This window comes from Myotis yumanensis, unplaced genomic scaffold (assembly GCF_028538775.1).
Source record: "Myotis yumanensis isolate MYYU_CA2020_CCGP unplaced genomic scaffold, mMyoYum1.0.hap1 SCAF_2, whole genome shotgun sequence".
Taxonomy (NCBI): domain Eukaryota; kingdom Metazoa; phylum Chordata; class Mammalia; order Chiroptera; family Vespertilionidae; genus Myotis; species Myotis yumanensis.
The window spans coordinates 70,683,539-70,707,085 of NW_027223753.1; the positions used below are offsets into that span (position 1 = coordinate 70,683,539).

A 23,547-nucleotide genomic window follows, 5' to 3' on the forward strand; every position below is an offset into this window, starting at 1 on the left:
AGAATGGAAGGAGGGGGGGAGAGAGAGAGAAACATCAACATGAGAGAGACACATCAATTTGTTTCCTCCCTTCTCCACCACACACTGCTCGACAGGGTTTGGGGGTCAGACCTCCAACCAAGGTACATGCCCTTGACTGGGAATGGAACCGGGACCCTTCAGTCCATGGGCCAACACTCTTACCACTGAGCCAAACTGGCTAGGGCTAATTATGGATTTATTATTTCTCCTTTTAGTGTTATGAATTTTACTTTTAATATTTTGAGACCACGTTATTGGGTGCAAATGTAAGATTGTATATCTTCCTGGAAAATTAAACTTTTAGCATTATGGAGTAACCTTTCTCTACATTGATTATTTTTCCCCTTAAAGTGTACTTTGCTAACACTATCATTCTTTTATTAGTATTTTCAAGGATTATCTTATTTTAAATATAGGCTGATCATCTTATCCTTTATGGGGAGGATTTAGTCCATTTACATTTAATGTCATAATTGATATGATGTTTGGTTTTAAACCTATCATCTCACTTGTTCGTTGCTTGCTGCATTCCACCTTTTCTGTGTTCCTCTTTCTTTCCTATTTTGCTTTCTTTGTGTTAAATATCATTAATCCATTTTTTACCCTACATTAGCTTCTTATACATTCTTTTGCTAATTAATAAGTGGTTACTCTAAAGATTAAAATCTGAGTCTTTGCCTTATTAAAGTCTAATGTCATGTAATACTTTTATTCCTTCCTGGACAATTAGAACGTTAGAACTGTAACTCAGTTTACCTGCTCTTTACTTATGTGTTCTTGTTGTGTATTTTTGTCCTCTTTACATTTTCAGTTCTACAAAATTATTTATAGTCAGTATTCAGTTGGTTTTGTCCAATTAATTACTCTTTCATTATTTTACTGAATTTCTTTTCTTTCATCTGGAATCATTTGCCTTGGGCCTAAAGAATATCTTTTGTTTCTGTTAGTGCCATTTTGTAGTGATTAATTTTATGTTTTTGTTTGTAACAAAATTTTTTATTTCACTTTTACCTTTGAAAGATATTTTTCTGGATATTGAATTCTAGATTAGAGTTTTTTTTTCTTTCAGCCCATTGAAAATATTCCCTTGTCTTTTGGCTTCCATATATTTCTCTTATTGCTGTTTTGTGTGTTGTTTTTTTTTTTTTTTTTTTGCAAATATGTTTTCTCCTTTAGCTATTTTTTTTTTTTTTTTTTTTTTTTACTCAGATGTTTCTTTCTAATGAATTGACCATTACATTTCCTAAGTTCTGAAATGGCCAACAGACCATAGAAAGACATTTCTTTAGGCTCCTGCTTGAAACCAGCAGCTTCAGCAAACTGCTGGCCTTGACTCAGGGCCAATCCTTTAGCTATTTTTAAGACCTTTTTATTTTCCTTTGGTTACTCTCAATTTTGAAATCCTTTGTGTAGGTATGGTTATATTTGTTCTTTTGTTTGTTGTAATACTTGATTCCATGAATTGACTTCTTTTATCAGTTTTAGAATATTCTCAAATATTACCTGGTGCTCCAGTTAGTTAAGTTAGTCTTTTTCACTGTATCTTCTTTGTCTCTTATATTATTTTGTGCTTTGCATTATGTGGAGGGGGGAGAAGGGTGTTGGGGGTGTGACTGTGCTTCATTCTAGGTATTTTCCAAGTCAACATTCTCTCTTCAGTTATTTCCACATTATTAAATCTATCCATTGAGTCTTTAAAATACTATATTTTTCACTTATAGGATTTTCTTTTAGTTCTTTTATATAGTTTTCATTTCTCTGCTGAAATTTTCAACCTTATCATTTCTTTGAATATATTGAACATTTATTTTAAATAAAACTGATAACTTCATTATCTGGATTCCCTGAGGATTGACTTCTATGGACTAATGTTTCCGATTTTGATCACATTGTCTTAGTGTTTCATTATGTGGCAAACATTGTATATTAAAAGTTACAGAGATAATTTGAGACCCAGGCTAATGCATCTTCCTCTAGAATGGATTTATGTTTGCTTCTGGCTAATTTGTATCAGTGCCAAATCTCGTTAATCCAAGCAGGAGTTATGATGATTTGGTGATGGGCTTCAGTCCCTATAAGAGCCAGTCTGTTTCCTATTCATTCTTACTCCTAGAGTGTGATCCTTCTAAGTCCTGGTCTCTAACTTGGGGAGTGTTGCTAGTGCCTCTCCTTTCTTGGCATGCCCCAATGTCTATTAGAAGAGCAGTGCTTGGGTTCTCACTATCTAAATTGTCTCTTCTGAAATTAGTCAGTGGCCTCTCTGGAATTACCTTCTCCAGAATCTCAGGCCATAATTATTTACCGCCTTGTTAGCAATCTGATGCTTTCGAATGTGTTTTTCCCCCCAGCTTTTTCACTTCTTAGCAGGAGGAGTGGTTTGCCATTTCTTGTCTGCCATTTCTAGAAGCGGAATTCCCCATAATATATTTATATTATTTGCTAATTTTTATCTTTTAATTTCCTACATTTACATAGCATTTAGTAGTTTACAGAGTCTTTTTGTATGCATTTTCTCATTCAATGAAGAAGGTATTAATTAGTATTCCTTTTAATGCAGATGAGAAAATACTCAAAAGTGGGCAAATGATTCAGGCAAGTTCACATAAATCTGAATTGATACTCAAATTTAAATTTTATAAATTTCAAGTCTAGGTTTCATTCTACCATACCACAGGTATTAACTTTTGTATTTTAATGTTAATTATTCTAATCAAAGAAAGAATGTAAATTCATGTTTTTATTTTGCTTTGTTTAAAAATGTGATCCAGCATGATCCCACCTTTCCACTGATAGATTCAAGTTCTCAGAACCAGATTAGAAAACGCATCGTAATCGAAAAATTGAGTAAAGTGTAAGTATGTAATTGTCATTCCACTTTTACAATATTTTTAAGTTAACTTGGTATTTGTGGGTTCATAATATATAGGTGTTATTGAATTTTGAACAGTGAAGAATAATGTGAAAGGTTTACATGGATTTCTTCACCTGAGAAATTTTGATTTTTAAGATATCCTACCATGGAAATACTGAAATTAAGTTTTGTGTACAAGATGCACATAGTAAAGAGGAAGGTTGAGATTATGGGAGTAGAAAACCAAACTACCTCACTTTAATTTAATAATCCAATGAAGTCAGAGGGGGAAAAATATCAAAGCTAGACCCATTTAATTACTGATTTGTGGTAAATGTGTCACATCAGTTTCACATGTGAATAAGACTTTGTAAAGTTTTAACAGTCTGTTAACTCACTCTGCATACATATTCATAGAACATTTTCACACTCAGCAACTTGAGTTTTTGTTCAACTCAACTTTGCACTTTAGTTTTAAGCTTCCTGTGGTGGAAATTACTGTTCTTGTAATTAGCCCAGTCATAAATGACATTTAAAAATTTCAACCTTGGTTTCTCTTTCAAAAGGAGCTTTCAATCTTTTTTCCAGAGGTATGAGAGCTGTTTTGAACTTTTTAGCCTGCATTTTCTTTCTTTAATAGAAAAGATGGAAAGGTGTTTTCAGTCCTTGCTTAAGGTGGTATGTATGTGGAGAAGTCTTAATTATGTGGTTTATTCAAAATAACAAAAACATTTTGGAAGCCATAGTATTATGAGGACCTTACTCCTTCTTTTAAGTTTTACATTTTAAATAACTTTAAAATAATATTTATTGAATGCCTTTTATATGTTAGGCTCTTCATATATGATAAATCTGTTATTAATTTTGCCTTTTATGTGTTTTCATACTTATACATTTCTGTTGAATATTAGGTTAGAAAACAATGTAAGTCACCATTATTTGATTTATAGAACAATCCTTAACTTTAGTTACATAGTTTTTAAAGTGGGCATGGGTTATCTATACTGGTATATAATCAGTAGAAAGGAATTTATCTGAAAATAGTTTCCTAGAATTTTAGTTAATAAAAGTACCCAGTTTTAAATTTAAGACCATGTAGACATGTCATTGAAGAAATTCTGTTCCTTCTGGGTTTGGGCTGCAACAGAACATGCTAAAGGACCCCTGCTCGAAGACCAAATTATTGATACTAGCACAAGAAATAAATTTCAGAAGAGTTGGAATAACTTACAGAAAAAGAAGCACAAAGGACACTGAAAACAGAATAATTATGGTGGCATAGGCAGTTTAGGGATAGTTGGTTGTTTATAAAAGCAGTTGAGATTTTTCCCATTATAAAGTAAGACTTTCCTTCCCATTTGACTACCATATTTTCTCCTAATAATAGATTTTAGTGGCTGTGTTTATGGAGAGATTATAATTGCCATGATCTGAAGAGGAAGGATTTGTGTCCTCTTCCTATATGAAATGGATGAGCAGAAAAAATAAATGAGACTTTTTTTGTTTCTCATTGAAACAAACCAATTGCAAAAGGGCATTTTTTAGATAAAGAAAATGAAAGATGTACTGATGATATTGAGGAACTATTATTAATGTATTAATTATTTTTAATTTGGAATAATAAGGAATTACAATGATAATTTTATTGTGGTTGTATAAGAAAATGCCTGAGGAAATACTTAGGGGTCAAGTGACATGTCAAGGATTCACTTTACAATATTATAGCAAAAAAAGGAAAGAAGAAAAATGAAGCATATGTAAGAAAATATGAGAACAGATATATGAGGTTGTTACCACTATTTGGAACATGTTTGAAACTTTCATAATAAGTTTTAAAAAGAAAAGCAACACATGCTTATTGCAGAAAATTTAAGCATTACAAAATGCTATAAAGAAGTGACAGTCACCTGTAATCCCACAACTCAGCAATAACTATAGTTAATAATTTGATGTTTATCCTTGATATATGTGTGTATATGTGAATCTATACTCTTTGATTACTTCTGTTATAGTATAAACCTGGGAGAAATTAAACATTTGATGTATACTATGTATTATATACAATAGCATTATATATTTATGGGTTTTTTTGTAAAAATTGGACAATATTCTATGCATTTTTCACTTAACATTTATCATGAATATCTTCCTACATTAAGAAAATAGATTCACATTATCATTTTTAAAATATATTTTTATTGATTTCAGAAAGGGAGAGAGAGATAGAAACATCAATAATGAGAAACACTGATCGGCTGCCTCCTGCACGCCCACACTGGGGATTGAGCCTGTAAACCGGGCATGTGCCCTGACCAGGAATCGTACCATTACCTCCTTGTTTATAGGTCAGCACTCAGTCACTGAGCCATGCTGGCCGGGCCACATATCATCTTAAACATTCTATTATATTCCATTATATATATGTGTATGTCATAATATATTTGACCAGTCACGTATTGATGAACATTGTTTCCACTTTGGTACTACTATAAAAGTATTCCTGCAGCAAGCATCCTTTTTATGTTTATCTGATGACTTCTGTAGAATAAATATTTTGGGGGGAAAAAGTGGGTCAAAGAGTATCCACATTTAAAAAAATGTATATATTGTCAACTTGCTCTCTAGAAATATACCAATTTTTACTCTCACTTGGAGGGCATTTCCTCTTGCTTAGTCTTTTTTCTATTTGGCCTAATGTTTGAAAGTAAAGAGATAAGAAAACTAGAGACAAGAATATAGATAGCACCCAAAATGATACTTTTATATTTCATAGCCTCACACTGTAGCAAAGTCGTGGAGTTATTACGAAGTATTTCCTTATGACATCTTACCAGTTATAACATAGCTTAACTGCCTTCACCTGAGTGCCATTATTACCTACGGAAAATCCAGACTTAGACAAGTCCCCCCCCCCCACCCCCCCAAAAAAATCTATATAATTAAATTATATTTTAAAAGAAATGTAATTTTTTTTTTTTACTTTCAGATTGCCTGGACTTTTGGGGCCTCTTCAGATTACACTAGGAGATATTTACACACAACTTAAAAATCTTGTTCGAACTTTCAGGTTGGTGCTAAAATTATGATTTTTTTCTCAGTTATTTTAACTATAGTGTTATTGCCTTGCAGAAACCATAGGTAGATCTACCTAAGGCATGAAGAAAGTGACTTACCTATAGTATCTTAAATCTAAATACAGTGTCTATTTTCTCCACCACTAAACAATATTACTTCGGTGTTTTATTAAATGAAATCTTTTATTTGCTCAAACTGTGAAAGATTTAGCTTTGACTAGTTTATTTATAGAATAGCTTAAACTATGAAGGAAAATTATGAAAATCCAAAGGTGGTTACTAATCTTGGATCTTAGTGAATTAGTAACTACATATCAAATGACCAGCACTGTGCTAGGCACCATGGGTAATACAAAAGAAGCATCATGAAATATTAAATTATCCGTCCTTGAGGAAAAACTCTCCTGTGAGAAGATAAGGTGAGCACAGTGAACAGTACAAACAGTGAATAATTTAATATTGAATTGTGTAGAACAGATTTGAAGTGTTAAGAAGAATAAAGAAAGGGAGAATAGAGAATATTAATTAAGAAGAAGAGCAGTTAGGATTTTTCTAAAACGGTCATTGTAAAAATATTCAACCAGCCTAAGACTAGGTCCTCTACCAAGAAGCATAGAGCTAGACCTCTAAATACCTATTAGTACAGATGTACCAAATATACATTTTGGCCAAATGTAAATGGCCAAATAGTAAAATCAATATTTGCCTGTGGTTAAAGCCAGATACCACTAACATAAAATGAACTAGGGTAGAAGAATCATTTCATCCAAAAAATAAATTATCATTGTGGTTTATTGTTGCCAACAGTAATAGTAAGATTTGAAAAGTTTAAGATTATAGTACAGGAACAATTTCTTCACTGTGAGCTGTTAGATTTCTCCTGCAATCACTATACTGTACATCAAAAATACCAAATAGACAACTTTCAACCTGCACATTTAATAGCATCACTAACCTTTTTGTGTGCCAAAAGATAGTTCAGGAAAACATTTTTCAGCTCGTATTTACTAGAAGGAGGTAGGATTCACAGTTTAGGCAAATCTCAAATTCATCTTCAAGTACAGAAAAGGATCATGTATTACATTTTACATTTTATATGTTTAGCCTTCATAGACTCAAGACTATAGGAGTTATCTTAAGACATTCTTACAGGTTTTTATTTTGAAATTTGAACCCCAAAATGTTTGATGTACATCAGTTTTCTCTAACAGTTTGGTCTTAACATATTTTATTATTTTGTTTAGAAATTATATTTGGATTATTGTACACCTATTCTTTACATAATTTATTTATTTATTTTATTTTTTCATAATTTATATATATTATCCAACTCTTGGTATTTTGAGGTGACATTGTTTTTAATTCATCATCTTACAAGATTTGGAGAATTCCCCAGTAGGACTTTTTCTTAAAAGATTTGTGACTTAAATGGAAGTAACTAAAATTTAAACACAGCTCTTAAATGTTATTTTCTTTAATATACATGCTAGTACATAATATAGCTCTGCAAAGATTGAATTATGATTAAATCTAATTATTATGTTATATTATTTGAATTTTTATAAAAAATTTTAAAGATACAATGTTATTGAGAAAGTAATCTATTAAATATATTAGTACTATTAAGTAGCAATCTATTTTGCTAAGTAATTGAAATATGTCACTATTTTATACATAAAATTAACTTCCCAAACATCATTAATTACTGCAGCATTTTATTCTGCTATTGATTGATAAAACAAACATGTAAGGACATTTTCAGTTCATTTCATCTAGAATGTTTATATCTGAAAGTGAATGTTCAGGTAAATCTGAATGATGTGATTGTTCTCATTACTGAGATTGTTAGATATCATGGAAGCTACACAATCACAAGATCACTGATCACATACAAGTTTAGGAATTCCACAAGTGATGTTCAGATTGGCCTAGGCCAGTGGTCAGCAAACTCATTAGTCAACAGAGCCAAATTCAACAGTACAACGATTGAAATTTCTTTTGAGAGCCAAGTTTTTTAAACTTAAACTGTATAGGTAGGTACATTGTTATTAACTTAATTAGGGTCCTCCTAAGGCTTAGGAAGAGCCACACTCAAGGGGCCAAAGAGCCACATGTGGCTCGAGAGCCACAGTTTGCCAACCACGGGCCAAGCCCTTTTGAATACTTAACTAAATGCTTTGTCAAAAAGGGTTTGGGCCAAATATCAATGTGAAAGCACTAACGGTTAGGATTTGTTCAGGATTTCTCAGAAAGTGAATATCATTAACCGAAAGGTTAGCTGAAGGAAGGTGAAGACTGGATGTCCTGTTTCATTTATTTTAAAAGGACCTCCCATACAGTTTCTTGAAGACAGTGTTTATGTAATCACTGTTCTGAGCAAACTGGTAAAGTCACTGAAGACATATCAGAAGAGATACTAGAATAAGACCTTTAATCTTGTATTACAAATACAAAGTTTGTACTTCATTTTTTTATTCCACCCACTTAGGATAGATTAACTAGCAATTTAATTTACTTTGACTATATTTTCTAGAGCTATCTTTCTATAGATCTAATTGGATAGCTTGTATTTTTAAACTGTTTTGAAGTTCTCAGTACTTACTAGAAACCCACTGGAAAAAATGTTAGACTACAACTGCAAGATTGACCCATTATTACTATAATATGCTCTAGGAATTTAGGCATTTTGAGTTGGAAACCATTGTCCAGGGTGTTATTTTTGGTCTTTTGTTAATAATGTTTAGCCCATGTCAATACATGTGGTCACTACTCACTGTGTGCCAAGTTGTACTTGGCACTTTACGTATATTATCTCATTTAATGTCCCAAAATAGTGGTATTATCCCATTTTACAAATGAGGGATAATCTCAAGTCACACAACTAGTAGTTGAGTTTAGACCCCAAGTCAAAGTCAAGAGGATAAATTTTAAGTGTTCTCACCATAAAAAAAGAAAAAGATAACTATATGTGAGGTAATGGATATGTTAATTAGCTTGACTATAGTATAATTTCACAATATAACATATCAATATCAAGCTGTATACCTTAAATGTATACAATTACTCTGCATACACCGCCCCCCCTTAGTAAAACTGGAGGGGGAGCACAAGAATTAAAAAGAAATCTACCATTTGTTGTCTTGGTAGTCATTAGTATCAAAGATGTGAAAAAAAAATAGTTATTTCACTTATCTCCCTAGACCCCAAATAATAACTCTATTTAAGAGGGTTCTGCCCTGGCTGGTTTGGCTCAGTGGATAGTGCGTCAGCCTGAGGACTGAGGGGTCCCGGGTTCGATTCCGGTCAGGGGCATGGACCTCGGTTGTGGGCTCATTTCCCAATGGGGGGCGTGCAGGAGGCAGCCAATCAATGATTTTCTCTCATCGATGTTTCTATCTCTCTCCCTCTCCCTCTCCTTTTCTTTCTAAAATCAATAAAAATATTTTTTTTAAAAAAAAGAGTGTTCTATTATGAAACTAAGTCTTCTGTGACACCTAAGCTAGCCAAAACCAGAGGCACGGTGTTCATCAGCCTGTAAGAGGTAGCTGACAGACTCAAGATGTGAGAAGACTTCAAATGTCATATTTCTTTTATGTTTATAAACTATTATTATTTTTTGTTAATCCTCACCCTATGATATTTTTCCATTGATTTTTAGAGAGAATGGAAGACAGAGAGAGAGAGAAACATCGATATGAGAGAGACACATCAATTGGTTGCCTCCTGCATACACTCCAGCTGGGCCAGGGATCGAACCTGCAACCCAGGTGCCGGCCCTTGACCAGAAATCGAACCTGCGACCCTTTGGTACGACTGGTGACATTCTAACCACTGAGCAGGCTGGCCAGGGCTACAAACTTGTTTTATCACCTTTTTTCTGTCATTCCTATTGTGTAAGTTCTTTCAAGTTACTTTCTGCGTAATTTGCATTAAATTAAAGCCTAGCTAAATGATATGATGTCTATAGTTTGCTTCAAAATTATCCAGATTAGGGGATATTGAATATGGGGTTGTATAGATAAAACATGATTGGCCAGGAGTAATTAATTCTCAAAGCAGTGCTGAGTATATGGGAGTATATTTTATATTATCTCTACTTTTATATCTTCTTCATTAAAAGTTTGGGAGAAATAAGCCCCCAAAGCATTATTTTGGTGTAGGGGATGTTACAAAAACCTTGATGTTAATTTATTTTTCAAGTCTTTACTCTTTAGTATCTGCAGGTAAAAATCTATAGTTTTAACAAAAATTGCTTAGCCTTTGCTGTTTTTTAGAAAAATGTTGATTACTTAGAGTACAGAATGACCTCTGGTAAGATAACTCATTTGAGATCTTGAGATTCTGGCCGGACGACTTCAGCATGTGACTATTCGTAGGCGAGGGCTTATAAGTGGAGTCTGAAAAAAGGCCATATTGATGACAGCAATTAGTATTGAGAGATCTTTTCAGTCAATACTTTAATTGGAAAAGAGTTGACATAAATAATCATATCCTTCTCTTTGAAATGATAATCAATAATAGAATTTGTAGAACAGTGATTCTCAAGCCAGTTGTGCAACAGAATTACCTGGGGATCTTTTAACCACTCCAGATGCATGGCTCCACCTCTGCAGATTGAATTTCCTTTGGTTAGGGGTGGGCTAGGACATTAATATTTCTTTTTCCAGTTTTTTATTTTTATTACAAGAAAAACAATTTTAAATATAATAATGTTACATACAGTAAACCTTAATATTTCAAGAAAAACGATCTTAAGTAAAATGTTACGTGCAGTAAACACCAGTAATTCAAGAAAAATGATCTTACATATATTACGTGCAATAAACATTAATATTTCAAGAATACAAGGATTTTAAGTATAGTAATATTACCAAAACTGTACTAACATAGTATGATATCACAAAAGTTGTAGGAAATATTAAAAATCTGCAAATAACTCTATTCTAGAATATTCCCCCTCCCCCCCGGCTCTATTTTTATCAGTTTATGTTGTTCATTATATTCCACAAGTGAGTGAGATCATATGATATTTATCTTTCTCTGACAGGCTTATTTCGCTTAGCATGATGCTTTTAAAGTCTCTTTTGTCGGATATGAGTATTGCTACTCTGGCTTTTTTTTCTTTTCCATTTGCATGGAAAAATTTTTTCCATCCCTTCACTTTCATCCTATGTGTGTCTTTTGTTTTGTGGTGGGTCTCTTGTAGACAGCATATAGGTGGGTCATGTTTTTGTATCCATTCAGCTACCCTACACCTTTTGATTGGAGCATTTGATCCATTTACATTTACTAGTAGGGTTATTATTGAGAGGTACTTATTTATAGCCATTTTAATTCTGTATGGATAGGTTTCTCTCTCTGTTTCTTCTCAGCAATCCCTTACAGCAATCCCTTTTGCATTTCTTGTAATGCTGGCTTGGTGGTGATGAACTCCTTTAGTCTTTTTTTGTCTGGGAAGCTCTTTATTTGACCATCTATTTTGAATGATAGCCTTGGTGGATATAGTAATCTTGGTCTCAGATCCTTGCTTTCCATTACCTTGAATACTTCATGCCATTCCCTTCTGGCCTGTAGAGTTTCTGATGAGAAATCAGGTGTCAGCCTTATAAGAAATACTTTGTAGGTAACAGTTTTCTTTTTCCTTGCTGCCTTTTAGATTTTGTCTTTAGTTTTTGGCATTTTAATTTTGATGTGTTGGGCATAGGTCTGTTTGGGTTCTTCTTGTATGGGGTTCTCTGTGCCTCCTGAACTTGTGTGACTTTTTTCTCTCCCAGGTTAGGTAAGTTTTCTACCATTATTCCTTCAAACACCTTCTCTATTCCTTTCTCCCTTTCTGTCTCTTCTGGGACACCTTCTATTCTAATATTGTTACATTTCACATTTCCCACAGTTCTCTCAGCTCTCCTGTTTTTTAATTGTTTTTTTCTTTTTGGTTATCTAATTGAGTGATATTTTCAACTCTCTTCTCATTCACTGATTCGATCCTCAGCTTCCCCTAATCTGTGTATTCCTTCCAATGTGTTCTTTATTTGTGTTATGTCATTCTTTATCTCAGACTGTTCTTTTTTCATAGTTACTATATCTTTTTTCATACTGTTGAGCATTTTTAACATCTTTACTCTGAACTCTGTTTCAGATAAATTTCTTATCTCTGCTTCATTTATCTCTTCTTCTGGAGAATTCACTAGTTCTTTCATTTGGGGGTTGTTTCTTTGTTTTCTCATTTTGTTTGTCTGTTTGGGTTTGTGACTATGTTTTAGATAGGTCCTCTATACCTCTCAATCTCTAGTGCAGGACAGTGTTAAAGGCTGTTTTTGACTAATTGGATCAGGCAAAGACTCAAAGCCTCCAGAGACTGCCTCTGTCTACAGCCACGGTTCTCAACCTGTGGGTCTCGACCCCTTTGGGGGTCGAACAACCCTTTCACAGAGTTCACCTAAGACCATTGGAAAACACATATATAATTACATTACGATTTATAACAGTGGCAAAATTACAGTTATAAAGTAGCAACGAAAATAATTTTACGGTTGGGGTCACTACAACATGAGGAACTGAAAGGGTCGCGGCATTAGGAAGGTTGAGAACCACTGGTCTACAGACTAATAGGATTCTGGCTTGAATTGCCCCCAGGCAATCATCTTCAGGTGTGACAAGAGTTTTTTCAACAGGGTGGGGTGGTTGTTTCTGCCTGGAGGCTAATTGTTACTTTTAATCTCTTAACTGGCCTCAGGGCAAGGTATTTTCCAATAGGGTGTGTCAACTGTCTTCCCCCCAGGCAAGGCAAATGTCTATGTGGGAAAGATGTCCTCTGCTGCCTGAGGGAATGACTCAACACAGGAAACTTAGGGTGTGTGCCTTCTGAGCTCTATCCCCCAAGTCCCCAGTCCTGGGTTCTGCTCTCACAGCTCCATTCCACTTCACCCTCCCTCTGCCAGAGCACAAGGTGGGGAATTTTTTTGCGTTGGCCCTTTAAGAGGGTGCCCAAACTTTCAGCTGCCACTTCCTAGCAGAAAGCACCCCACTGCTTTACACAGCTAGATATTATGTGGGTACCCTCCTCAGTTTGGTGCTCTCTGCTGGGGAGCCCAGCTTGGGGATTAGATCCCAGAGTTCTCAGTGGCACCCTCCCCACCCCCACAGCTGAGATATCTCTCTGGGACTTCAGTTGCCATCTGTGGGTGCCCGGCCAGCCCTTTCACACCTCCACCCCTCCTGCCAGTTTCTATGTGGTCTCCACCTTCCGTCCTTGGGTATCAGGGTTCTCTCCTTTGAGTTTTCTGTTGATTATTTAGAAGCCTTTCCGTATTTCAGTTGTAATTCCAACTTGTTTCTGGAAGTATGTCCATGCAGCATCCTCTGACTTTGCCGCCTGGACATTAGTATTTTTTTTAAAGCCCCCCAGGTGATTTCTATGTGCAGCCAGAGTTGAAAGCCTGTTACAACTTAAACATCAAGCAGCTTTTTCAGCTTTTTGAAGAATCTTTCCCCAGTGACTAGAGCTGTCCTTTCCACTGAATTGCATCACAGTCATTTATCCAGAATGTTATATTGATTTTCCTGTCATAGTAGTTACATCTGAAGTTGTTCAGTAATAGTTCACTGTCCTCAGTGTTGACTCCAGAGACTTTTCTAAGTTGGATTTTAATTAAAATTATATTTTGACACAAAAGTTCTTTTTAAATCTCATCAGTGATAAATCAAGCTTTTTCCCATTATTTGTATTGAATTTTAAATTATATTTTGAAACCATGCTTTTTAAATGCTTTATATCAAATGTTCCTATTTTCATATTTAAATTATTACTCAGACAATAATAAATATGTTTATTTAACATCTGTGCTTGAAATTATTTTGACTCAGCAAAAGGAAAAATATGAGAGCAAGTAAATTTTGTGAGTCTGCCACTGGAAGTATTTGAAGTGAAAGCAAAGACCTTGTCATGCTTTCCTCAGTGCTTGAAATGGTGTAGATAAAGCAGGCATACAATGCATTGTTGCTGAATGAATAAAGGAATTCATTAAATCTTAAATTTGTTTTAATTTTAGAGGTTTTGAGTACCACAGAAAAGGAAATTTCTACTTAACTATATTTGCCTTTTTTCCCCCTCACATGCTTATTCTTTAACCTTTTTTGGTTATGTGCTAGATTCTGTTTTGCTACCAACAAAGCAGTGAACAAAACACAAAAATTCCTTCTCTCGTGGAACTACTCTAAAAAAGAGGATATGTAAATTTTTAAAAACAATATGTATATTATTATTATGTGGTGATAATATGTGGTGATCCCCTTTCCCAGTTCATTCTCCTCCTTTTCCCCCAAGAAGGAAAGGGGGGTGGTACTGACGAGGGAAGAAGTCATTTTAAATAGTTTGGTCAGGGAATACATCATTCAGACGATGCCATTTGTATAAAGATCTAAGAGGTGGTGAAAGAGCAAGCCATCTGTAAAAATACATCAGACCAGAAACAGAAAGTGCAAAAGCTCTGGAGCAGGAGCAGGAGCAGGCCTAGTATATTCACAGAATATTAAGGATGCTGATGAGGCTGGAAAAATGAGCAGAGGCAAAGCTACAAAGAGATATGGTCAAACAAATACAGGATGGGAGTGGGTATGGTACAGATTGTATAGGCCTTGTAGCCATGGTCATTCTTTGACTTTTACTCTGAGATGGAGAACAGTTGGTAGATTCGGAACAGAGGAATGACAGTACCTGATACATTTTTAACAGCAGCACTCTGGCTGATAATTTCAGAATTAAAATAGATGGGCAGAGCCAGGAAGACCTTTTAGGATGCTGTTTTGGTCATCTAAACAAGAAATGATATGGACCAAGATGAAAGGAGTGGAGGTAATAAGTAATCAGATTGTTTTTTGAAGATAGAACCATTAGGACTTGATGGCTTATTGGACATGGGACATGAAGAGAGACAAGTTTAAGCATGAGAATTTTGGCTTGAGCAACTGGATTCTGGAAGGATTGGGTAGCCATTTACTAGGATGGAGCTGTCTGCAGAAGGATCAGTTGTAGGGGGAAAATGAGGAACTCGGTTTGGGCTATATTATGTTTGAGAAGCCTATTTTATATTCAAGTGGAAATGTCAACTAGACCATTAGATACAGAAGTCTGGAATTCAAGGAAAAGGCCCAGGCTAGAGATAATAAATTTGAGAATTGCCAGCACATAGTTTTTTGTTTGTTTGTTTTTTAAATGCCCATGTGCATTTTATTAATAAAAACTAACAGTGCCAAGTTAAACAAGTCAAACAAAGTATCTTTATATTCCATAAAATATTACAGAAAAGTTTGTGTTTCAATAAAAAGACTATTGTTTTAGAACAGGGAGCTAACAGCAACTGTGCAGTTAATGGTTCTTTGTGAATAAATTTTAAAAGAAGCTACTGCCTGTCCTAAAATTCCTTTTTCTTTTTATAAAAAAAGAACTATTAAAAATGATTGACAAATTTTGAGTTAAAAAACTGTTAAAACATTCTCTATATTTAATTTCAACTTTATAATAGATTACAGGAAGATGCTTAATTAAGAAACAAATAAAACATTTGTTTCAGTACAGCACATAGTCATTTAATATTTAAAGCTATGAGATTGGATGACATCACTAAGGGAATGATCATATATACAGGAGACCAGAGACCTAAGGGCAGAGACCCTGGGGCAAACCAAAGTTAAAAGGTCTGGGAAGGCGGTCAGGGCACATGACTGCATTGTGGGGCATGCAGGAGGCAGCTAATCAATGATTCTCTCTCATCATTGATGTTTCTAGCTCTCCCTCTCTCTTTTCCTCTCAGAAATCAATTAAAAAGTGTGTGTGTGTGTGTGTGTGTGTGTGTATCCTCCTATCTAATAAAAGAGAAACATGCAAATTGACCATAACCCCGACACCCTTCCCATTGGCTAATCAGCATATTCTTATGCAAATTAACTGCCAACCAGGATGGCGGCCAGCAGCCAGGCACTGAAGCGAACAGGAGGCTTGCTTGCTCCAGTGATGGAGGAAGCCAAGGTTCCCCGCCTGCCGCTGCAGGCCTCTGAGCTTGCACTCTAAGAAACAATGTTGCAAGTATAGAAGCTAAACAAACTCCAGAAACATGCTTTCAGCCAGCAGGGCTTCAGCCAGCAGGACTGCAACAGTGTTTCAATTATAGAACCCAAACAAACCCAGTACCTGCTTTCAGCAGCAGAGGTCTCAGAGCTGCAGCCGAGGTCTCAGAGCTAAAGCCAGCTCTCAGCTCCAGTGACAGCCATAGAAGCTAAATAAATCCCAGAATAAAAGAAAAAAGAAAAAAAGGAGAGGTTGGGAGCTTCAGTCACCCGCCAGCCTGAAAACGGCCCTCAGCCCTTCACCCAGACTGGCCAGGCACCCCAGTGGGGATCCCCAACCAGAAGGGGGTGTGACCAGCTGCAAACAGCCATCATCCCCTCATCCAGACTGGCCAGGCACCCCAGTGGGGACCCCCACCCTGATCCAGGACACCCTTCAGGGCAAACCAGCCAGCCCCCACCTGTGCACCAGGCCTCTATCCTATATAGTAAAAGGGTAATATGCCTCCCAGCACCGGGATCAGCGGAGCCACGAGGCCTCCTGGCCCCTGGAGCAATGTGACAGGGGGCAGCGCCCAAACCCTCTGATCGCCCTGCGGCTCTGTGTGTGACAGGGGGCGGGGCCACAACCTCCCTATCCGCCCTGCTCTGTGTGTGACAGGGTGGAGCCGCAGCCTCCCCATCGGCCCTGCCCTGAGTGTGATGGGGGGAGTGCCCCAACCCCCTGATCGGCCCTGCTCTGTGGGTGTCAGGGGGCAGTGCCCCAACCTCCCCATCGACCCTGCCTTGAGTGTGACAGGGGGCAGCGCCCCAACCTCCCAATCGGCCCTACCCTGAGCATGACTGAGGGAGGCATCGCAACCTCCTGATCGGCCCTGCTCTGTGCCTGACAGGGGGGAGCTCCCCAACCCCCTAATCGGCCCTGCTCTGTGTGTGACGGGGCAGCGCCCCAACCTCCCCATTGACCCTGCCTTGAGTGTGACAGGGGGCGGCGCCCCAACCCCCCAATCGGCCCTACCCTGAGCATGACTGAGGGAGGCATCGCAACCTCCTGATCGGCCCTGCTCTGTGCCTGACGGGGGAGCTCCCCAACCCCCTGATCGGCCCTGCTCTGTGCATGACGGGGCAGCGCCCCAACCCCCTGATCGGCCGGCTCTGTATGTGATAGGGGTGGCACCACAACCCCCTGATCCGCCCTGCTCTGTGTGTGACGGGGTGGCGCCGCAACCTCCCCATCGACCCTGCCTTGAGGGTGGCATCGCAACCTCCTGATCTGCCCTGCTCTGTGCATGACAGGGGGTGGGGCCCCAACTCCCCAATCAGCCCTGTTCTGATCCCGACCAGGAGCTGCGGGGCAGGCACCTAGGGATTGGGCCTGCCCCTGCCACCCAGGAGTGGGCCTAAGCCAGCAGGTCGTTATCTCCCGAGGGATCCCAGACTGTGAGAGGGCACAAGTGTGGCTGAGGGACACCCCCCCCTCCGCCAGTGCACAAATTTTTGTGCACCGGGCCTCTAGTGTGTGTGTGTGTGTGTGTGTGTGTGTGTGTATTTATTTTTTTTTCAAAGAGGCCAGTGAGAGAGAAGGAAATCAGGCAAGTGGAAACCAGGTGTAGAAAATGTTCTAAGGAGAAGGGAGTGATCAACTGTGTCAAATGCTGCTGATAGATTAAGATAGAGGACTCAGAGATGTCCGTTGAATTTGGCAACGTGGACATCTTTTGTACACTTAATCCTCCTAAAAACCCTGGGATAGGTAGTACTATTGTTCCTGTTTTACTAAATTAAAAAAGTTGTACAGCTGTTGAATGTGCCCAAGGTAAAACATTACTAAGTGATAGATATGTGTACTGAGTCCATGTCTGTCAAACTTTTTAGCCTCTGTACTGTATTTTTTATGTCATCTAGAATTTTCAAAATTTTGTAAAACATTTTAACTATGGAAAAAATCTAGATTAACAAAGATACACATATTCTCTACTCAGAATTAATGTATTATTGCATTTTGTAATATTTTATTTAGATGTACACCTTATCATCAACATTCCCTACCAGAGTAATGCATTTGCTACAGTTGATAAACCTACATTGACAACAACATTATCACCTAGAGTCTATAGTTCACTCTTGATTTTGTATATTCTATGGGTTTGGACAAATGTATGATGACATGTATCCATCATTTTAGTATCATAGAGTATTTTCTTTGCTCTAAAAATTCTGTGTTCCACCTATTCATCTACCCCTCCCCTACCCATACCCCTTTCCCCTCTCCCCCGAGGCAACTACTGATCTTTTTACTATCTTGATAGTTTTACCTTTTCAAGAATGTGGTATAGTTGGAATCATACAGTATGTAGCCTTTTCAGAGTGGCTTCTTTCACTTTGGTAATATGCATATAAAGTACCTCCATGTCTTTTCCTGGTGTGATAGCTCGTTTCTTTTTTACAGCTGAGTAATGTTCCCTCATCTAGATATACCACAATGTATTCATTCACCTACAGAAAGACTCTGGTTGTCTCCAGTTCTGGCAATTATGAATAGAACTTCTGTGAATGCTGTGTGTAGGTTTCTGTGTGGACATGATTTTTTTACTCCTTTGAGTAAATACCAAGAAGCATGATTGCTGAATCATATGGTAGGAATATATTTACTTTGTGAGAAACTGCCAATCTGTCTTCCAAAGTGACTGTACCATTTTGCATTCCCTCCAGCAATGTATGAGAGTTCCTTTTGCTCCACATGCTTATCAGCATTTGGTTTTGTCAATGTTCAAGATTTTAGCCATTCTAATAGGTATATAGTGATAACTTGTTTTAAATTGCATTTCTCAGGTAACATATGATATGGAGCATCTTTTCATATGCTTATCTGTCATTTGTTTATCTTTTGTGAAGTGTCTATTAACATATTTGGCCCATTTTTTAATTGGGCTGTTTTCCTATTGTTAAATTTTAAGCATTCTTTGTATATTTTGGATAACATCCTTTTATCAGATATTATTGGCTGGTTTTTCCTGATTGATTGATACTATTTTTTATTTAGAGTAATCATTTTAAATGCTTTCTGAGAAACTAAGATGATTACAAAATATTTTGTTGTCATCAACTGCTAAGTGGTAGAATTTTCTGCTGATTTTTTAAAACTTAAGTTTTCTTTATAGAGACCTAGCCTTAAAATGTATTAAGTGAATGCTCATTTCTGTATATTATGGATTATGACATCCCTTAATTGCCTACTGGCAACCTAGCATGAGGTAGAAAAGTATGAAAGATGAATTAAAATAAAAAATTGCTTACCTTGTTAGCTTTTTTTTCTTTTTTAATATATTTTATTGATTTTTTTACAGAGAGGAAGGGAGAGGGATAGTTAGAAACATCGATGAGAGAGAAACATCGATCAGCTGCCTCCTGCACACTCCCCACTGGGGATGTGCCCGCAACCAAGGTACATGCCCTTGACCGGAATCGAACCTAGGACCCTTGAGTCTGCAGGCCGACGCTCTATCCACTGAGCCAAACTGGTCAGAGCTTACCTTGTTAGCTTTAATAAAATGTTTGATTGGGGAAAACAGAGCATATGGTTATAGGGATGTCTGTATTTTAATAAACCATGCAATTTAGTTTCCCATGTTGTTCCTTTATTTCCATTTTATATAATAGTATTGTTATAAATACATAATAGTAGGACTGGAATATTTACTTTTGAGATGATCATTATTAGATAGTGAATATCAAGCCATATTATTATGCTACTAGAGGCCCGGTGCACGAATTCATGCACAGGTGAGGTCTGGCCAGCCAACCCCCATTGGGGCCTATCGGGCCAGGCTGGCCGGGGGGAGGGGTGGCGGGCAGTTGGCCAGCTGGCCCTGCCCCCGATCCTGGAGGGGGGGGGAGAAGGTCGGGGGTGGGGGGTCAGCCAGAGGGAAGGGCCACAGGCGGTTGGCTGGCCAGCCCTGTACCCTGGTCGAACTCCCAGTTGAACTCCTGGTCAAACTCCCGGTTGAGGGGACAATTTGCATATTAGCCTTTTATTATATAGGATTGATTCTTATCTAATCTAACAAAAATAAAAAAAATAGTGCTCTTTGACACATGATGTCATATTTCTGACTTTTCTATAAATAGAAAAATATAACAATCCTTTGGTAAATTTTATCTTACTGTCTTTCAGATTAACAAATAGAAATATTATACACAAACCTGCAGAATGGACCTTAATTGCTATGGTATTGCTGTCATTGTAAGTACTCTTTCAGATTTTAACTAAATACTAAATATAAAGAACTTTGATTAGGGAAAAACAGAGTTGTTCATTGATTTTGTAAACATCCTTAGAAAATGTTGTAACCCTATTTTGTGTCTTATTTTTATTTCCTTTATAATAAAATAACTTTTATGTAAAGTGATATGCTATATTTTGATATGTTATAATCATTCTCTATATTTTTATTGTCTTTTTTCCTGATGGCCTTTTTCTTTGCAAATATTACTTATCTTTTGAAAGAGAAGAACATCCCTATGTGGGATATATGCAGAGGGTTCTTTAGTTTCATTTTTAACAGTGTATTTTATTAACACACTGTTAATAAATGTGGTAAATGGACATTATTTTAAATCTATATTTTTATCAACATATCTAATGCTATTTTGTTTTTCTTCAGCATATTTTATCATTAATAGCATCAGAAAAGTTTCATTTTCAAAATTAATGTATATCTTTAAAATCAAACATTTAAAGCAACTAAAATAGATACTACACAAACATATATAAAACATTTAATATTCACTCATCCATAGCCAGTTAACTGCTACGCATCCAAAACGGAAACCATCCTTGTGTCTATAGATGCTTATGGCATACAAAGGATTAAAGAAATCACTAGTGGTTTCTTAGGATGTCTTTCAGTAGGGTTAAAACCATCTAGTAAGTAAGTGTTTTTCAGCTTGAATTGCAAAAGTCTTTTTTTTTTTTGAGGACCATTCATTACTTAATTACTGTTGCTATTTGGTACTTGTTAGGTCATTGAAGCCCATAGGACATTGAATACATACTGGACACTCACAGGTCAAGAAATGTTATGAGCCAGCCTCACAGCATCTCCAGTCCTGCTTTCTCTTTCTCTGATATTATTTTAGTCAGACATGTTATTCTGGCTTTACTGTCCCAAGGAAGGCTGTGCTGGGAGACATTAGGGTAGGCTTCACTGAGCCAGCATTTGTGTCACCCAACCAGATACAACTCACATGATTCATTAAATCAGAACACAGAAAATAACTTTACTTGAATGCCCTGATATAAATTTTTTATGAACCAGAAGAACAAATCTTTATCATTTCTACTATTCAGTGTTCCAGTTGGATTGCTTATTTGTGAAACAGATCTTAGTAATTTTTTAGAAAGTTCTTTCCATTTTATGAAACCATAAATATTTTGGTCACCGGCGAGAAAAAAAATCAGTATCTGCTCACCCACCATATCCGATGCCTGCTAATAAACCCTCATAGATAACTGTTTAACTGTACTTCTGCAATTCATTATACTAAAGAGGAAGTAACTTTTTTGGTTGACAAGTCAGAGGCTTACGTCCAGCAGTAATCTCAGAATCTTGCTTTCTAAGCCAGTAACTGGAAATATTATCTTATTGAGCAGCTGCTTACTGAGAACAAATGTTAAGTCCTACTTTTTTTGTCTGTCAAACTCTTGCTACATCTCCAAAATGTACAGCAAGGAACAAATAAAGTGTGGAAAATTAAGTAATAAAGGCAACCATAAAATTTCATGATTTTTCCATACAAAAATAAACCTCTAGTGTTTGATTTTAATAGAGGCATCCATGTGGCAAAAATTACTGAAAGCTTTCCTAGTCCTTTGATGCCCTATTTGACTTTCCTAACTTTGGATGTAATGTAGGGAACCTCTTATTTCAGGGGTCAGTGTCTCATAAAAATAGTAACTTAATTCAATTCAAGAGACAAGCTGCACACATCTTAGATGTATTGCATGTTTCACATTGTGCAATCAATCTTGAGGTTGTAGCAGTAAACGCTCTTTCTTTTTGTCACTCACCTTGAATTTTTTCATTACTCCCTAACCCCTACAGCTAGATATACCCATCTTCTCCTAGTCAAGTGGTTCTCAACCTTCTGGCCCTTTAAATACAGTTCCTCATGTGTGATCCAACCATAAAATTATTTTCGTTGCTACTTCATAACTAATGTTGCTACTGTTATGAATCGTAATGTAAATATCTGATATGCAGGATGGTCTTAGGCGACCTGTGTGAAAGGGTCGTTCGACCGCCAAAGGGGTCGCGACCCACAGGTTGAGAACCACTGTCCTAGTCCTTGGTCCTTTTGATACCTATACAACTACTTTCTAATTAGGGCCCTTTAGAGCTTTCTTTTTTTTTTTTTTTTTTTTTAAATCTTCAGTCACTATAGACACCAAGTCAGATGACACTTTCTTAGTTTTTGTCATTCAAATCTTTTCTCATATTTCTAACTTTTGCAATACGCCCTCCTTATAAGTTATCACTGATCCTTTCCATTTTGCATTTGCATTCTATATCTTCATTAGCTAAATCTCCTTATGCTTTGGTTGTCAGCTTCTAAGACTTCTATCTCCTGCTCCCATATTATATTATTTCTTATTTCCTCTTTTCTCAGAAAGTCCCCTTTGGCTTTTCATATTTCTTTCCCCCTTCCCCCCCGCCCAGAGAATCTATGGCTCAACTGAAACCCCTTTCATTCTCAACTTGTTCTTTTGTCACCTTTTTAGAATAAATATTACTATATGAAATGGGGATAAAATTACAATACATATCTATCATGTTAAAACTAATCCCATTGACTTCTATAAAGTATAATTATACTTTATACTGGTACCCCTCTTTCTTACCACTTACAGTTTACAATTACTTAAGAAGGCACTTTGTTGGGGAAAGAAAAGGCAGGCATAAGGGCCAGCATTGCATAAAGTGCCTTAAACACAGTGAAAAGTATGGAGATTTTAGACACCAAAAGAGACATGCACATATAGAGAAAGGGGGGTAATACACTCATACATATTTGTGGAATAGTAACCCAGCCATTCAGCCTTTTAACTTACCACCACTAAGATTGAACATTGGCATACATAGGATTATCCTTTTCAAAAATAATTATCTTACAATTTGGAAAACCTTCACATCCATTCTTAAACTTTCAATGGAATTTTTTTAGTCATTATTTGTAGACATTTCTGGAGTTTATGTTAAAAATGAACTTAAAAGTCTTTATAGCTAGGAAAAAAATTCTGAATGGCAATTGTAGTCACTGAAATGAGTATAAGATAATATGTTCAGTATTTTTATAACAATGGTACTATTTTTTATATATGAATATTGCAAAGTTTTTTATTACTAGCATTTGTTTAATACATGAAAGCTGTTTTCAACATTTCTCATAAGAACTTAGAAAAGGGTTTATAGGTTTATAGTTATGAGTACATAAAACAGTTTATGCTTGTAGCATTATTTATTAACTAGAGGCCCGGTG

General features: G+C 36.5%; 1 protein-coding gene and 2 non-coding genes across 5 annotated transcripts in view; 2 read left to right on the forward strand and 1 right to left on the reverse strand.

Moving 5' to 3' along the window:
* Positions 1-23,547, forward strand: part of RPAP2 (RNA polymerase II associated protein 2) — a 115,467-nt gene that overhangs the window by 43,021 nt on the left and 48,899 nt on the right. Inside the window, exons 9-11 of one of the 3 annotated variants that reach the window (XM_070405591.1) lie at positions 2,790-2,872; positions 5,859-5,939; positions 9,605-9,832. In XM_070405591.1, the coding sequence (XP_070261692.1) occupies positions 2,790-2,872; positions 5,859-5,939; positions 9,605-9,644 (204 nt within the window). In that variant the 3' untranslated portion in view covers positions 9,645-9,832. Of the gene's footprint in view, positions 1-2,578; positions 2,767-2,789; positions 2,873-5,858; positions 5,940-9,604; positions 9,833-20,182; positions 20,252-23,547 lie in introns of those variants that run through there. The other 2 variants (XM_070405590.1, XM_070405592.1) reach the window with 2 other exon arrangements.
* On the reverse strand, positions 1,229-1,365 carry LOC139004695 (small nucleolar RNA SNORA2/SNORA34 family). The gene has a single exon (XR_011470539.1). It is a non-coding gene; the product is annotated as a small nucleolar RNA SNORA2/SNORA34 family (small nucleolar RNA).
* On the forward strand, positions 4,223-4,357 carry LOC139004709 (small nucleolar RNA SNORA29). The gene has a single exon (XR_011470547.1). It is a non-coding gene; the product is annotated as a small nucleolar RNA SNORA29 (small nucleolar RNA).